A 17,500-nucleotide genomic window follows, 5' to 3' on the forward strand; every position below is an offset into this window, starting at 1 on the left:
TCGATTTAAATAAAAATATGATCATAGAATAGAAAAATAATAAAAATTCGTTTCTTTTGCATATTTCTTTCTTTTTTGTCTTTCATCAAAATTATTATCAATTTAAATATAAAAGTATGATAATATTTAGAAAAAAAGAAAGAAACAGATAGACAAATCTTTACTCTCTCTCTCTCTCTCTTTCTATATTATATATAATATATATAAAAATATATTATATTTAATATAATATAAAATATATATAATATATATATATATATTTTTTTTTTATATCTTATATATGTATATGAGATATAAAAATAAAATAAAAAATAAATGATCTACATTATCGATGTATCGTTTTCTTTTTAGATACGAATTTTGGCCGATTAGATTGACATGATGTCAGTTTTAGAAGATATTCAAAAGATATTTGACGGCTTCTCCTTGTCGTCAAATCGTTCTATCTGGCAATTAGCTGACATTTTGCGAACGAATACCGAAAGACTGATTCAGCGGATATCGGAAGCGAGCGACGAATTCCTAATTGACAGTAGTCTCACTCGCATCTCATACAATCCGGTGATTTCTAACTGTTAGAAGGATCAACCGAACCGAACCGAACCGAATTGAATCAAATCAAAGAGAAACGACTTGAATCAAAGGATTAAATTATAATTGGATATAATCGTGGGACAATATTTTTCTAATACTTTGTAAACAATTAACTTTAACTTGTGACTTTCTTCAACAAATTGATTATAAACTCTGCAATATTTCTATTTTTTCTTTTCTTTCTTTCTTTCTTTTTTTTTTTTTTTTTGTTGATTAACAAATAATAATTGTATTGTAGATTAATTATAATAATAAAAGAAAAAAGAATAAATAAATAAATAAATAAATAAATAAATAAATAACAAAATAATTATGGGAAGATTATAAATAGAAGATATCTACGATATTTTTTTTTTTTTTTTTTTTTTTTTTTTATTTTAAATAAGTGAGAATTTCGCGAGGATTCTTTTCAAAGAAATTCTTCTTTTTTTTTCGATCGATGAATATATTGATCAATGAACATATTTGACCAAATGTAATAATTAATTGTAATGCTAAAAAAAAATGAAAAAAGAAAAAAAAATAAATAAAGTCATTGATTTTATAAGAAAAGAAAAAGAAGAACAAACAGACCAAAAATAAATACATAAATAAATAAATAAATAAATAAATAAACAAACAAATGAATGAATGAATGAACGAATGAATAAACGAACGAACAAACGAACGAACGAATGAATGAATGAATGAACGAACGAATGAATGAATGAATGAATGAATGAATGAATAAACACGCGTATGATTTTTTTTCTTTTTTCCTTATTTATCAGATTAAAAAATTATTATTCTCGCATACGTACAAATGCATACGTACATATATACTAAGTATATATATATATATATATATACTTAGACTTATACATGTTCCTATCGATTAAACCTAAAGTTTCGTATTTATTTGCAGGGAAATATCGCGGCGGGTGCAATAACACACAAGAGATATCCATTGAGAATATCTCTGCATGCCCGCTGTGCTATTCAATGTCCTTGATTATTGCACACGATAGTCGGACTCTATGTGTTATTTTATTATGTGATGCGTGTACTTACTTGGCCCTCATGTATCGACGAGATGACGCGACAGGGGACAAGGTGAAAGGGCGAACAGGAAGAAGGGGTGGATTGTTAAAAAGAAAAATCTCTTTTATACAGGGTGTCACGATATACATACATACATATATACATACATACGTATATATTTATATACATATACATATATATATATATATAATTATATATAAGAGCAATAAATGATCCAAATGGATGTACTAATCAATTGATTACCGATTAATAATTAAAAGATTAATTATAATCGTTCTCATGAATGAAGTTATTTTCTCGTACTATAATAAACATGACAACATAGGTTTGATTTATTCAATAAAAAAAATCAGTCTATACGATGTTAATCTGGATGATTCAAACTGTTTTCAAATGGTTTATACAAAAATAGTAATAAAAGGAAAAAAAGAAGGGGAAAAAAATTTTTTTTAAATAAAAATAGAATTGGTCCCACATTTTCATTTTAACGATTATTATTACGACCTATCGTAAATTCCTTCAGAATACGATATCTAGATATTTACCGTTGTCTATGTACTTTTAATCAAGTACTCAAGGTCAGATTTTATATATATATATATATATATATATATATATATATATATATATATATATATATATATGTTAGGGATGAAGTAATATGGAAGTGCAAAGTGGTCATAAATATTATGCCCAAATTTTCTAATCCTTTTTTATCTAAAGCAATGATTCACTTAGAAATTTTAGGCCAAAACTTATTCGACCCGACGGTATAAAAAAAACTGTCCGATTCTTTAAAAAAAAAATATCTATTAAAGTAATTACGATTTAATTATTTATCAATGTAATTTCATTGATATGATGACACTTACAATGGGACTTAAATGAGATTAGAAAAATATTATTTAATCATTTGATTATCAGTATAGGTAAACAGTCGTAAAACTTCGTCTAATACTTTTTTTTTAAATATTTCTCATAAAAACGTTTCTTTCGAGATTATCGTAAGTAAATAAGATTTGAAAGATTATATTAGAACTACTTAAAGTTTATATTAGATATACAATGTCGAAGATATCATAGATAAATATATATATATATATATTTTTTTTTCTGTTAATAAATTTTATAATTTTTTTTCTTTTTTAGATAAACATTAAAGAAAAAAAAAACAAAAGAAAAGGGAAAGAAAAAACTGGAGAGAGAGAGAGAGAGAGAGAGAGAGAGAGAGAGAAAGAGAGAGAGAGAGAGAGAAAAGAAAACCATACCTAGACGGACATGTACGTACAAATTGATTTCTTATTGACAAAACAAAAACATGATTCTTTACGAATGATTTTCATTAAGATAGCCAATAGTTGTGACGTAGAAAGGACAAGTAAAAAAGGGCTAACTTCCTGTCGCGAGGGCGTCGATGATCTTTTATGGTATCCTTTCTCTTACTATGGGATCTATGCATATGTAAAGAATTTCTCGAAGGGGCTTCTTCTGTATTCTATTAATATGTTCCGTCATTGTTAAGAGGGTAGGGAGGAAATGTGGGGTGGTGATAGTAATGGCGTTGGAAAAGGAGAAATAGAAGGAGGAGAAGGAGGAGGAGGAGGAGGAGGAGGATGAGGAGAGAAAGAAGAAGGAGGAGGAGGAGGAGGAGGAGGAAGACAAGGTTGGGGGATTAAAGGGGGGTTGGAATGGGGATAGGGATGGAGGAGGGGATAGATTGTTAACGAAAAGGGCTTCCCTTAGTCCATGCGTGTCTGTTTTATGTAACCGAGTTTTCTGCCAAGCCGCCGGCATCGTTCAAGATCATCCTCTCTCTGTTTTATATAAATTCTTAACTTGATTATGTACATATACACACACGAAATAGAGAGAGAGAGAGAGAGAGAGAGAGAGAGAGAGAGAGAAGGGGGTTGGATATATACTTTGATAAAATCTAATGGCACATGAGAGGTATCCTGCCTAGAACGATTAGACGTTCCACGTCTTTGTTATACCTAAGTAAATAAGTAAGCAAGTAAGTAGGAATTACTTACTTATCTGATTTTGAGTCCTTGATAATCCAAAAATAGTTTAGAATTTAGATTATTTTTTGTATCGTTTAAAGAAATAAATATGTATTCATCATTTTCCCTTCTTTTTTCTTTTTTTTTTTTTTAAATAACAATAACGTCGACGAGAACGAATTGCCATAATCGTTAATAATGAATTCTTATTGAAAACATCCTTAGCGCAATTTGCACTTAATGATTACACAGAAACATAATTTTTGCCAGGCGCGTATTTGCTTCCATAGTCTATATCGATAGCTTTTGCTGGACGCATATATGCGCCCATAGTATTCAAAGGGATAATGGTATCATCACAACACGGTTTATCTAATCGCGTTGATTCCCATGGTAATAGAAAATTGTATATATAGTAAAAGTTGTTGACTACTGACTATGTGTCTATTGAGTATATGACTACTGATTATAAATGACTATACTGACTATAAAGACTATAAATGATTATAAGGAGTAAAAGGACTATAAGACTATAAATGACTATAATGACTACCAGTTTAGCCTCGCCTCCAACTAAGTTAGTCCCGCCCATTTGGGTACTTGGACACGCCCCTTTTGATTAGCCCCGCCTCTGAGATTTTGGCCTCGCCCCTACCATTTTATCCCGCCCCTACCAGTTTATCCTCGCCTCCTGATGTACTTGGCTCCTCCACCTGGAATTGTTGCCACGCCCCTTCCCGTTTATCCCCGCCCCCTAGGGTACTTGGCCCCGCCCCTACTAGGTTAGACCCACCTCCTGGGGTACTTGGTTGCGCCCCATACTAGGTTAGCTCCGCTCCTGGAATTTTTGGCCTCGCCCCCTGGAGTACTTAGCCCCGTCTCCTACCTGGTTAGCCTCGCCCCCTGTGTATTTAGTCATTCTTTCTCTCTTCTTCTCAGTCTCTTGTAGTACAAAAGAAGTTCTTCTAAATGTCAGGTAGAAAGACTTTAAATAGTCTTACAAAAATTTAAATCGTCGTTTGTCTCATCTTAAGGAATTCTTTACGAACAGATGTTCCAATATGCACTTGCGCAAGAAGATATATAAAACAATCATATCATAACGATTGAATTGTTAAGAATGATTTTATTGTAAAAATCAGTTTTTAAACGATCAGTTTGTAATTTTTCATTCGCGACAAATTACGCGAGACTTACGTTTGTTATGTACAATATTATAGTATTTGTACGTTTATAAGATTCTTTTATCGTTGATTATGTAAATATTATATTCGTATTTGATAAATTCGCATGACTAACTAGAGATTTCTAACGTGGAACGAAGGTGCGAGGAATTAACGAGGGAATAATAATATCGCGTATCTATTTTCTTTCCCCTTTTACCCCATTCATTATCACCTCTTCCTCTTCCTTTTCCCCTACCATTCTCTTTGTGCCATTTACTCTTACAAACAATTCGAAAATAGACGAACAACAGTCGTTTATAATGGTAAGCTAGGATAAATATGTGGATTGTCTGAAATTCGAGTTTTTTCTTTTTTTTTTTTTTCTTTTTTACATACGAATATAATAACACAAACACACATACACACATATGTGATCATAAGTATGAAAGTGGTCTAAGTGAAAATTGAAAAAAAAAAAACAAATAAAATGAGTCTATCAATTATTTCACATCACACGTGAAAATTACATTAAATCGTATATTAATTCGATATAATTTTTATGATATTGTTAAAAATGAAATCATTAGATTCTAGTTCTTGTTATTTCAATATTACATGAAATCCAATTGATCTTATTTATTTATTCTTTAAATATCTCGAAAGAGAAAATATATGAGACTTAGATCATTTTCATTAATTATAATCGCACATATATATATATATATATATATATATATATATATATATATATATATATATATATATATATATAATATGTTCGCGAGTGTAATATGTGTTGGAAGTTCGAAAAAAATTCAGAAAATTATTGACGATGGATTGAAAAGTATACGAAAAAAAAAAAAAAAATATAAAAAAAAGAAAAAAAAGAAAGAAAAAAAAAAACGAGGACAATTTAGGATAACCAACATATTATTGCGTGAAATGTTTTTTTTCTTTTTCTTTTTTTTTTCTCTTCTTCTTTTTCTTCTTTCTTTTCTTTTTTTTTTTGCTTGAACGATAACGAATTCTTCCTAAAAGAATCCCAATGGGGGTTGCGCGCGAGAAAGAGATAGATATATAGAAAATGAGGGAAAAAAAATGGAGAAAAGAAAGAAAAGAGAAAAGAAGAGAAATAAGTTTTGGAGAGTGGAAGGAGGAATGAGGAGGAGGGCAGGGGTGGGGGCGGGGGAGGAAGGAAAGGAAGCAATGAATTCGTGAGTTAAGAAAAGTAGGACATAGTGGCGGCACACTAGCGCGTGCCTGCCTGCTTGCCTGACTGCTTGACTGCTTGACTGCTTGCTGCCTGTCTGCTTGCTTGCCTGCCTGCTTGCTTGCCTGCTTGCCTGCTTGACTGACTGACTGACTGGCTGTTTTCATTTGAAAATGTTTAAAAGGTAAGTTCGGTCTCGAGAACGAAAACCGCGGGAGATGTTTAGACGCTTTTCTAATAGAAAAGAGGGGACCGTAAATTTTGCGGCCCAGCGGGGCCGCAAACTCGTCGACGTGAGGAAATAGAATAATAGGAGGTACTCCGCGAGAATCTGGAGGCAAGGTTGCTGCTGATGTTATACTGTTATTGCTGTTGCCGCTTGTTGCTTGTTCCATGTTACTTGGTGTCGCTGTTGTTGGTGTTGTCGTTTGGGTTTTGGACTTGGACCGATGATGCATTTAAGTCTACAGGGAGTGTTCCTCGACGTACGCACGACACGCCGCGAATATTCTCCCTTACACTTCGTACCCTTATTCCTCTTTCCCTGGTAACCTTACCCTCTTACCTTATTTCCCTACCCCCTACTCCTACGCTCTCTTCCGTCCTTTTATTTCTTTTTGTTTTTTTTTTTTTTTGTTTTTTATATCCTTACAATCGACGAGTGTATATGTAGTGGAAGTTCGAAAAAATTAAGAAAATTATTTTGACGATGAATCGAAAAGTGTATGAAAAAAAAAAAAAAAAAAAAGTGAAAGAAAAAAGAAAAGGGAAAAATGAGAGAAGAAAAAGATCAACGTTAGTCAGGTAAATACTCATTCATGGTAAATTGTTTTCGAATAATTTGTTTTCTCGAATCATTTTTTCATTCGCCATAACTTCGTCCCCGATTCAATCAATTTTTTCACCCTCTTAATTTATGCTCTGTTGAACTATTATTCGATATATGTTAATTAATTAATTACTCTTTCGTTTTTTCCTCGTAATTAATTGCAACGATTTTTGTTTTATTCTTTTTTTATCTTTTTATTTCTTTTTTCTTCTGGTTTTTTTTCCTTCTTTCGATCAGATCGTCGTTAAATTATAAGGGCTACGCTCGCGAGAATGGGAATCACGTCGATCATGTGATATTTCTTGTCTTTCCGATTTTTTTTTTCTTTTTTCTTTTAGTCTTTTTTTTTTTTTCTTTTTTTTTTAGAGAGATTTTTGATCGACGCGTGAATTTCTTCTTTCCTGTCCTTTTCTTTTTCTTTTCTATTTCGTCCTTTTTTTTTTCTTTTTTTTCTTTCTTTCTTTTCAAATCTATCGTCTTATCTCATCTATCGTCACTAATTAAACTCTATATTTACTAATTTCTCTATATTTAACTCTAAATTTAATAATATAGAGTTAGTAAATTCTATATTTAGTAGATAGAGATCTTCGAAGAATTCACGATTAAATAATTGCGAATTTAAATGTTGTTGCATGTAATGCACGAATGACAAAGTTTTCTTACTCTATTGCAATAAAATCATACACGTGTAATAGATAAATCTATTATGACACACGACGTATCATTGTTTGTTTTTTCCTTTTTTTTGTATTTTTCTTTTATTACAAAGAAAAAAAAAAAAACAAGAAACTCAATTATTACTACTAGTCCTACCACTACTACTACTACTACTACTACTACTACTACTACTACTACTACTACTACTACTACTACTACTACTACTACTATTATTATTATTATTATTATTACTATTATTATCACTATTTTTTCCTCTTTCTTATCTAATCTTTTTTTTTTGCCTTGCCTTTGTCGATTCAACTTTAATTGCAATACGATATTAATTACTGACAACAGTTAATGATTCTCTTTTTAATACAATTTACGACGTATACCGTACATGCATACAAACACACACAAACACACACACACATCACACATACACACACACACACATCACACATACACACATATACAGGCATACAAATGTACACATTTAATATCTGACAAAATTTTCCATTCGAGGATAAACGAAAGAAAGAAAAAAAGGAAAGAAAGAGAGAAAGAATGAATGAAGGAAAAAAAAAAAAAAAGGAAATAAAAGCTCGCGGTTAAGAATCCGGTGAAATCTTGTGACTCGTTTAGACCGCCGTTTCCGTCAACAGTAAAAAAAAAAAATAAGAAAAAAAAATAGAAATATATATATATATATATATATATATATAAAGAAACAGCCACCGTACTCGATCTTTGGACCGAAATATTGTGTAAAAAAAAAAGAAAAAGAGAAGAAAAAGAAGAGAAAAAAAAGAGAAAAAAAAAGGAAGAAAAGAAAAAAAAGAACGAACGAAGATGATTTATTGTCCTCTCTGACCAAGGTTAAAGTGGGAGAGGATAAAGATTCTGTTGACGAAAAAAAAAAAAAAAAAGCAAAAAAAGAACTTTCGCGAGTAGTTTCGGTGTGGCCAGGAAAGAATGAAGGAAGAATAAAAGAGGAAGAAGAAGAAGGAGAAGGGAATAAAAGAAAACGAAAAAAAAAAAAAAAAAGAAAAAGAAAAACAAAAAATGAGTCGTCGGTTTACCGCATGCGAATTTTGGCGTAAAAATGTAGTGGCGGTAGTAAAAATGTTTTCAGAAAAAAAAAAAAAAAAAAAAAAAAAAAAAAAAAAAAAAAAGAAAAAGAAAAAAAGGTACGCAATTTTAGGCTCGAGAAAGAACTGACTTTTTAAAAGAGAGAAATTAGAGAGGAGAAGTGAGAGAGAGAGAGAGAGACAGAGACAGAGTGAAAGAAAAAGAGAGACGATACATATATGGATAGACAGTTTCATAGGAAACCCTTTATAAAAGTTATACGATTGGACCAGCAGAATGAAAAACAGATCCCTCTGTAGAGATTCTTTTTCGTTGTCGAATACGAACTAAACAATTTTGCTCGACGTAAGCGATTTCGTTAGAAAATTGGGGAAGAGGAGGAGGGAGGGGTCAAAAAAAAAAAAGAAAGAAAGAAAAAAATCGTCATATCGTCCAGTAGAGAGTCCAGGATGGCAAAATGATTTACGAGTGGTGCAACCTATTCCCCAATACACGATTTCTCCTACACCCTCTAAAAACTGCTGCTTCTGCTTCTTTTCTCTCTTTTATCTTCTTTCTTTTTCTTTTTTACATTGTCGTCCTCGTCATCTTCTTCCTCTTCCTCTTCTTCTTCTTCTTCTTCTTCTTCTTCTTCTTCTTCTTCATCTTCCTCGTCTTTTTTCTTCTTCTTCTTCTTCTTCTTCTTCTTCTTCTTCCTTCACTCTCTAGCGATTCCGTATCGTTATCATTTACTGCCTTCTTTTCGTGCAATTTGCTTTTCTAATTTTTATTTTTAATTATTTTTCTTTTTTCTTTTTTTTTATCTTTTTTTTTTTTACTTTCGGAATTAAGATCGCGATTTAAATTCTCGGTTATCCTCTCGGATCGATCCCCGAAGTATTGTTAATTAATAAAGAAAGACCAAAAAAAAAAAAGAAGAAAAAAAAAAGGATAAAGAAAAGAACACAGAAGAAAGAAAACAAAAAAAAAAATGTTTAGTTTAATTTTAGTTCCTGTCTTTTTTCTTTTTTTTTCTTCTTTCTCCTGGATGAAATTTTTCATCAATTTTTCTGAAAGTCAATTTCTCGTAATGATAATTGACAACAAGTATATCTAACGATAATATAAAAAAAACCAATTAGATTGAGATAAATATTATCTATTAAAAATTAAATATTGATAAAACTAGAAAATATTGTCTGTACTACGTACATACGTATATACAGGGTCGTCAAAGAAAATCCTTTCGTAAATCTATCGTGTTATTTGTATAACATTTTGATAAGATATATATATATATATATATATATATATATATATATATATATACACATACTACACACATATACGTATGTACATAGATAACAATTTGTTATTAGATATCATTTAGTTTTATTCTATTCTTATGTTCAGTTATTTCGATATTTTCGAAGTAAGATGTACTATCATATAATGCGAAGTTAAATTGTAACGTCAAAGGTTACACATTAAAGGTTATGTTAAGTCGATTAGTGTTAACATTTAATTCATTGTAATATATATATATATACACATAGAAGGTCGTATTAATAAATCAACATTCTCTTATCTCTATTGAAAGTTCTTCAGTTTTTGAAAAATTCACGTTAGAGTCAGTTTGTTCGGTTTTGTTCCGTTCCGTTTCGTTTTGTTTCGTTTCATTTCGTTCCTTTATATATATATATATATATATATATATATATATATATATATATATATATATATATATATATATATACATATATAAGTGTAAATATTTATATACGTTTATAAATTATAAAATAAAATAGTAATAATAATAATAATAATAATAATAATAATAATAATAATAATAATAATAATAATAATAATAATAATAATAATAATAATAATAATAATAATACGTCGTGCTTATTCAAGTTTATTTATATCTTCGTTCATTCTACGCAATATATGTTTCTCATTGAAGGTTAGGAACGAGTGAATCTAAGGGTCCACCTATAACAAAAAGTAAAACAATGTTTTTTAACATTTTCAAATTAAATTTAAATCAACATTACGTAATACTTAGAATTCTTAGGCGATTAATATGCTAAATAGTTTATACATTCAATAGTTTTCTTAATAAAAATAAAAACTTCGACTGAATTTTTCGATATTCTCATTAATCAATCGTAATCTGATCACGTGATACAACGAACTTATTGTTAAATTTTTAACCAATCAGGAATCGTATAATGGTAGAGGGTATAATATAATCGTCCAATAGGAAGCAAGTTCTTTATCTTTACATACATTATATATAAAAGAGCTGAAAGGAAGTTGAAAAGAATTTGTAAAGTCAGTCGGTATTCATCGTTCCTTAAAACCGGTCATTCATTAAATAATCGATCTGTACATCCGTGATTAATTCTTAATTGCGCATACGTACGAATAATAATAATAATAATAATAATAATAATAATAATTCGATATTCTGTTAGATTATTTGATATATCCGTTTTTCGTATTTCAGAAAAATTGAATAAAATTTTATTGAGAAAAAGAAGGAAAAGAAAGTAAGAAAAGTTTAATAAAATAAAAAGAACTTTTTTTTTTCTTTAAAAGAAAAAAAAATCATATAGCGTTTGAAATCATTCGAAAATTGTTTTAAAACTCACAATGAACGTTATCGCAGTGACTAATTACGACAAGAAGCGTCTGTATATATTTTTTTTCTCCTAAAGGTAAGCAACTTGAAATCTTTGGACTCTGTTTCACTATGTTTACGTTCATTTCTTTCCCCCCCAATTTATTTGTCAATCGGATCTAATCTTTTATTGCGTTTCGTATCGACCATCACACACACGTACATACGTTTTCTTATTCCGACACTTCTCATCGAATTCATCGGACAAATAATAATATAGAAATATATCAAAAAAAAAAAAAAAAAAAGAAAAAAAGAAAAAAGGACTATCTCATCGTAAATCTGACCGATCAAAAAAAAAAAAAAAAACTAAAAAAGAAAAAACAGAAAAAATATCATTTTGAATATTGCGTTTACAGGATGTAACAGGATAAAAATTAAAAGAATCATAATTGAGCACGTGAATGTAGATATGCAAGGATATTCGTGTCTCGTGGAAGAAAGAGGAAAAGAAAAAAGATAAAGGAAAAAAAAATAAAAAAAAAAAAGAAAAGAGAATAAATAAAAAAGCAAGATGGCTTGTAAATTCGATAAGAATTTTTTCGAACGCGCATTGCGTTTAAGTTACAACGACGAAACTATCGAGATTATTGATTACGACGTTAAGAATTGTTGCGCGAAAGGTACGAATTTTCTAAGTGATTTGTATCGTTTGACGTTTAAATTGAAACGATCGACAAAAACAAATGATAAGAAATATAGCGTTGTAATTAAATGCGAACCAACGATGGACCTATTGGCATTAGAAATTTATTCACGACAAAATTTATTCGAGACTGAATTAAGAATTTATACGGACGTATTGAAAGAAATCGAAAGAATAATCTGCCAAAGGATTGGACCTAAATTATTGTACAGTTCGAAGGATTCGAAGATTCTCATTATGGAGGATCTTAACATTGAAGGATATAAAATAATGGATCAACAAAAGGGATTATCGTTGCTTCATTGTCTTTTGGTAATTTACAAAATGGCCGCTTTACATGCCGGCTCAGTTGCATTTTCCGAGAAGGTAATTTTTATTTTTTATTTCTTTTTTTTTCTTCTTTCTTTTTTCAATTTTACTTAGCAAATTAAATTAATATATATATATATATTTTTATTTATTTATTTTTTTTTTTATTTCACGTAGAATCCAGAATTGGCGAAGTCCTTCAATGGTGGTATACTCGTTAATACATTGGATAGTTTTTTAAAACTATCCGAAATTAGTATAATTAACATGTGTCGCGAGATACGCGATAGTTGGTCGTACGATTTTCACGAGTACGCAGACAAATTGGAAAGATTTGCCGAAATAATTAAGAGGAGAGAGGACACAGCCTATATTTATCAATACGAAACGGATGAATTTTGCGTTATCAATCACGGTGACTGTTGGATCAATAACATCATGTTCAAGGACAACGAGTCAGGCGAGCCCAACGATGTTTTATTGGTTAATATTCGTTCTCGTTCTCAATGAAATAAAATAAATTTCGATAATCGTATCGTTTCGTTTACTTTGAGAGATTTTTCACGTAGAAAGAAAGAAAAGAAAAAAAAAAAGAAAAAAAAAAAAAAAAAGAAAAAACGAGAAGAAAAAACCATTTGAGATTATTTATCAAATGTATCTTAACATATGTTGTTAATTATTTAGAACGATCATAGATACATTCATTTTAGGTGGATTATCAAATGTCGGTTTATTCGTCGCCTGCCATCGATTTGCTCTACTTTTTAAATATTTGTCCAGAAAATAATTTGAAATACGAGAAGGAGGATTATTTTTTGAAAATATACATAAGAACATTGGGAAATATAATGAAGACAATTGGTTGTATCACCAAACCACCTACTATGGAAGATTTAAAACGATCGATGTACAAGAGACGTTTGTACGCGATTTTTGCTGGAATTGTATTATATCCACGAATAGTATCAGACGAATCTGAGACTTTTGATGAGATATTAAGTAGGTCAGATGAGAATACTAAGTTAAACGTTTTAAAAAAAGAAGAGGCAATCGTGTCAGTGCGTAAATGTATCAAACATATGAATCAACAGTGTTATTTCGATTGAATTATTTTATATTATGTAAGATAATTAATTAATTAATTAATTAATTAATTAATTAATCATAATAAAAATAATAAGATTTGTCATTGCAATAAATTAATAATTAATCGGAAATAATAATAATAATAATAATAATAATAATAATAATAATAATAATAATAATGATGATGATGATGATGAAGATGATGATGATAATTTTAATAATAAGATTTGTTTCATAAAAGTGTCATTATAATAAGTTAATAATTAATCGGAAATAATAATAATAATAATAATAATAATAATAATAATAATAATAATAATAATAATAATAATAATAATAATGATAAAATTTCTTTCGTGAAATTGTCATTATAATAAATCAATAATTGATTGCAATAAAAATAGTTACTCATTTCATTATTATTTATTTATTTATTTATTTAGTTTTTATTCTATTATCATTTATTTAATTTTCTTTTAACAGTTAATGTGACTTGATTCTCATAATTACAAGGATATTTCAATTAATAATGTATAATATATATATATCGTATATATATATATATATATATACGATGACCTTTCTCCTTTTAACCTCACCCCTTTGCCATATCCTGTTACGTACTATTTTAAATTCTTAGAACGATGAGCAAAAAAGTTTTGTTCCTTTTTTGCAAATCGATTCTTGTCCCAATTTCTTTTTTTTTTTTTTTTCAGCATAACTCTTGGGAGAGGGGGGGTAGACTAATGTCGAGGGATGAGTAAGGATAGTAGAAGAGGGCCGGGGGAGGAGGAGAGGGATGTGATTTCTAAAGTCGACAAACAATATGAGCAGAGGATAAAGTAAAAGAAAACGAAGAAGAAGAATAAGAAGAAGGCACGAGTCGAATAACGTAAATGTTTTTCAAAAGAGATAAAGAGAGAGACAGACAGACAGACAGACTGACAGACAGAGAGTGAGAGTGAGAGAGAGAGAGAGAGAGAGAGAGAGAGAGAGAAAGAGAAGACAACTTTCTCGAAGACGATGGAATCTCTGTTAAACTGAGATGCCAAAAGTATAGAATGAAAGAGAGAGAGAGATAGAGAGTAAGAAGGATGAATTAGAAGAGGTATATATGGTTGTGTTAGAAGGTAGAAAGAACTGAACAGTAGCAATTGATTTATTATAGGACGGTAAAGTACTGGACCAAAAGTGGCATTTTTCTTTTTGAAAAGGAACGCCACGGTAACCTACATCGTGAACAGAGAAATTGTTGTGGGAAGCCTCGATGGGGTGGCTCTTGGCCTAACCTAGAATTAGAAACTAAAGGACAAGACTAGACCATACTAAAAAGCAGACTAGATCAGACTAGACTAAAACGAATAGAACGAATAGAAACTAATGAAGAGATTTTTATTTTTATAAAAAAAAAAAAAAAAAAAAAAAAAAAAATTCTTTAATAATAGAAATAATTATTTATACAATGATTAAATTAGTTAATTTATAGATTGATATAGAATTAATATATAAGTTTGACGTTTTATTAAGGAACTTGACAACAATTTTCTTTTTTTTTTTTTTTTTTTTTCAATAAAAAGTGTATTCACATGTTTATCCAAAAACATGACTTATTAGATAATAATAATAGATTTATTCTGACCCTTGATTAATTATTAAAAGATTGCAGTATATTGACTGTACAAAGGTAACAATATCATTTGTTTTTTAATTGAAAACTAGAATGAAAAAGTGTGGATGAAATATAAAATTGTCTTGATATAATAATATTGAATTTAAATTAAAAGTTAAAATGTTTTTATATAATGAAACGAATTCAATGAAATTTAGAGTGTGATTTTCGTTGAATGATATTTAATCGGGAAAATCTTTTTAATCTTGTTTAATAATTTTTTTTTTTTTTTTCTTAAGTCAAAGCGTGTGAGAGGAGTGGGTTGAGGATAGATGAAAAAGAAAGATAGAAAGAAGAAAAAAAAAAAAAAAAACCTAGAAAAATAAAATGTCTCCGACATCCGATTAAAATTCGCACGAACGAAACTATTAGCGAAAATATTATAACCGATGAAATTATTATAGTTTCATCTTTGATGTTATTATCTTCGATTGAAATAATTCTTTTCTTTCTTTCTTTCTTTTTTTCTTTCTTTCTTTTCTTTCTTTTTTTTATTTATTCGTCGACAGATAACTATTATTTATTCATCTATCCATTTATCTCGTACTAATGGGAGAGTTCATCTCATTCGTATATTTCTCATATCGACGATATTTAATTCCAATATATATTTTTGTTTTTTATTTTTGTAAAAATTTTTAATTAACTCACGAGAGCTAATGATAATATTTTTAAATAAATGATACATATTTTGAAGTACGAGAAATCGATTCCTCTTTTTAGGAAGACACATTGACGAATGGTATTTCGAGGTAGTAAATGAGAGAATGAGAGGGAGAGAGAGAGAGAGAGAGAGAGAGAGAGAGAGAGAGAGAACATTGGGGGTTGTCAAGAGAGGGTGAAAGTAATGATGTTGGTGTTGCACCAAAGAACGCGTGCTAAGAAAGAGAAAAAGAAAGAGAGAGAGAGAAAGAAAGAAAATCCTGGGAAAAAGATTGAAAAAAGGTAAGAAAAGATTTCTAATGGACAATGCCAAGAGTTAGTGCCAAATATTTGGGTTAGTCGGTCATCAGCATGCGAGAAAATTCCAGTAGCTCTCTTACGTGCTCATCTGATTCGTCACGACTCAGTATTGGAGAAAAGTGAAGAAGCAAAAAAAAAAAGAAAGAAAGAAAAAAAAAAGAAAAGAGAGAGAGAGAGAGAGAGAGAGAAAATAGAAAAGAAAGGAAAAAATATCGAGATAGATGGTTATTGGCTCTTTCATCTCCATTGCTCTTGTCTCCTCTTTTCTATCGTTAAGAAGTGTTAAAAAAAAGAAAAAAAAAAATGGAAAAAGAAAGAAAAAAAAAAAAAGAAAAGAAAAGAAAAGAAAAGAACTGTTCCAATAAATAAAGCCATTGTTCACTTTATATATTTTGCATTTTTTATATCATTAACGATTAAATTAATTATATCAATAACGATCGTACGAATATAAATGTAAATATAATTGGCATCTGTTCATCTTTAGAGAGAGAGAGAGAGAGAGAGAGACAGAAAGAGACGGTGTCAGAAAGAAAAAGAGAGACAGAGAAAAAGAGAATGAGGGAGAAAGTACGATATATTATGAATGGTTTTAAAAAGAAAGTCCTTGAGGTTTTCTTGTTTTATTACATTCTTCTTTTATTTTGCAAAAATATTTTCTCTTAAGACATATAAATGAACGTTGGGTTTTAATATATATATTGAAGTAATAATTGAAACCATCAGTTCAATGTGGTATACAAATGTTCGAAAAGTTTCATTAAAAAGAAAATTCATTCAAAATTACGATAAATCTTCTATATTTGTATGTATTGTAGATTTATTTATAAAAAAAAAAAAAAAAAAAAAAAAAAAAAAAAAAAAAAAAAAAAAAAAAAAAAAAAAAGATCCGATGTTACGACGAATGTAATGAAGACAGGAATAGAAGAAAAAAAAGGAAACAAAAAAAAAGAAGAAACGAACAAACGAAATAAAAAAAAAAAACGACCAAAAAATGGTAGACTTGACGATTAATCCAGAGCGCTTGTAATGTTAGAAGAAACAAAATAAGTTAAAAGAAAAAAAGAAAGACAAGAAAAAGAGAGAGAGAGAGAGAGAGAGAGAGACAATCAATTGTTAATAAAAAATGACGTAGGAACGAAGCCTTTGGCCATCCTTTCTTTACTTTTTTATTCTGTTTTCTTTTTTTTTTTTCTTTTTTTCTTTTTTCCTTTTTCCTTCTTCTCCTTCCTTTTTTTCTTCTTTATATTTGAGATCAACTAGAGAGAAAAAATTTATTCTAAGGGCTTCGAACTAATCCAACGATTTTTCAATTTTTTTTAGAATGGAACGTTTGATACGTCATATAAGGACTTATCCGTCAATGTCCTAGACGAGACGAATTACATCCTTTTCCCTCTTCTTCTTTTTCTTTTCTTCTTCTTCTTCTTCTTCTTGAAATCCGGTCGAATTCAAAAAAAGGGTGACCGGGGATAAGGAGGAGGAAGAGGGGGGGGGAGCGCACCGACATCTTTCTTTTTTTCATACTCCTCGACCGATAAATTTCAAACATTGTTGGAATATCGGC

The 17,500-nt window shown here is 29.5% G+C and overlaps 1 protein-coding gene and 1 long non-coding RNA gene across 2 annotated transcripts in view; one reads left to right on the forward strand and one right to left on the reverse strand.

Moving 5' to 3' along the window:
* Positions 1–10,477: 10,477 nt before the first annotated feature.
* Positions 10,478–17,500, reverse strand: part of LOC124957027 — an 18,382-nt gene continuing 11,359 nt past the window's right edge. The window contains exon 3 of the long non-coding RNA XR_007103424.1: positions 10,478–10,569. This is a non-coding gene — a long non-coding RNA (uncharacterized LOC124957027). The remainder of the gene's footprint in view (positions 10,570–17,500) is intronic.
* Positions 10,896–13,569, forward strand: LOC124957025. Its single transcript, XM_047513608.1, has 4 exons — positions 10,896–11,297; positions 11,620–12,272; positions 12,393–12,698; positions 12,926–13,569. The coding sequence occupies exons 2-4, from the start codon at positions 11,775–11,777 to the stop codon at positions 13,319–13,321; spliced, it is 1,200 nt and encodes a 399-aa protein (XP_047369564.1). The 5' UTR covers positions 10,896–11,297; positions 11,620–11,774; the 3' UTR covers positions 13,322–13,569.

This window comes from Vespa velutina, chromosome 24 (assembly GCF_912470025.1).
Source record: "Vespa velutina chromosome 24, iVesVel2.1, whole genome shotgun sequence".
In the NCBI taxonomy this organism is placed as follows: domain Eukaryota; kingdom Metazoa; phylum Arthropoda; class Insecta; order Hymenoptera; family Vespidae; genus Vespa; species Vespa velutina.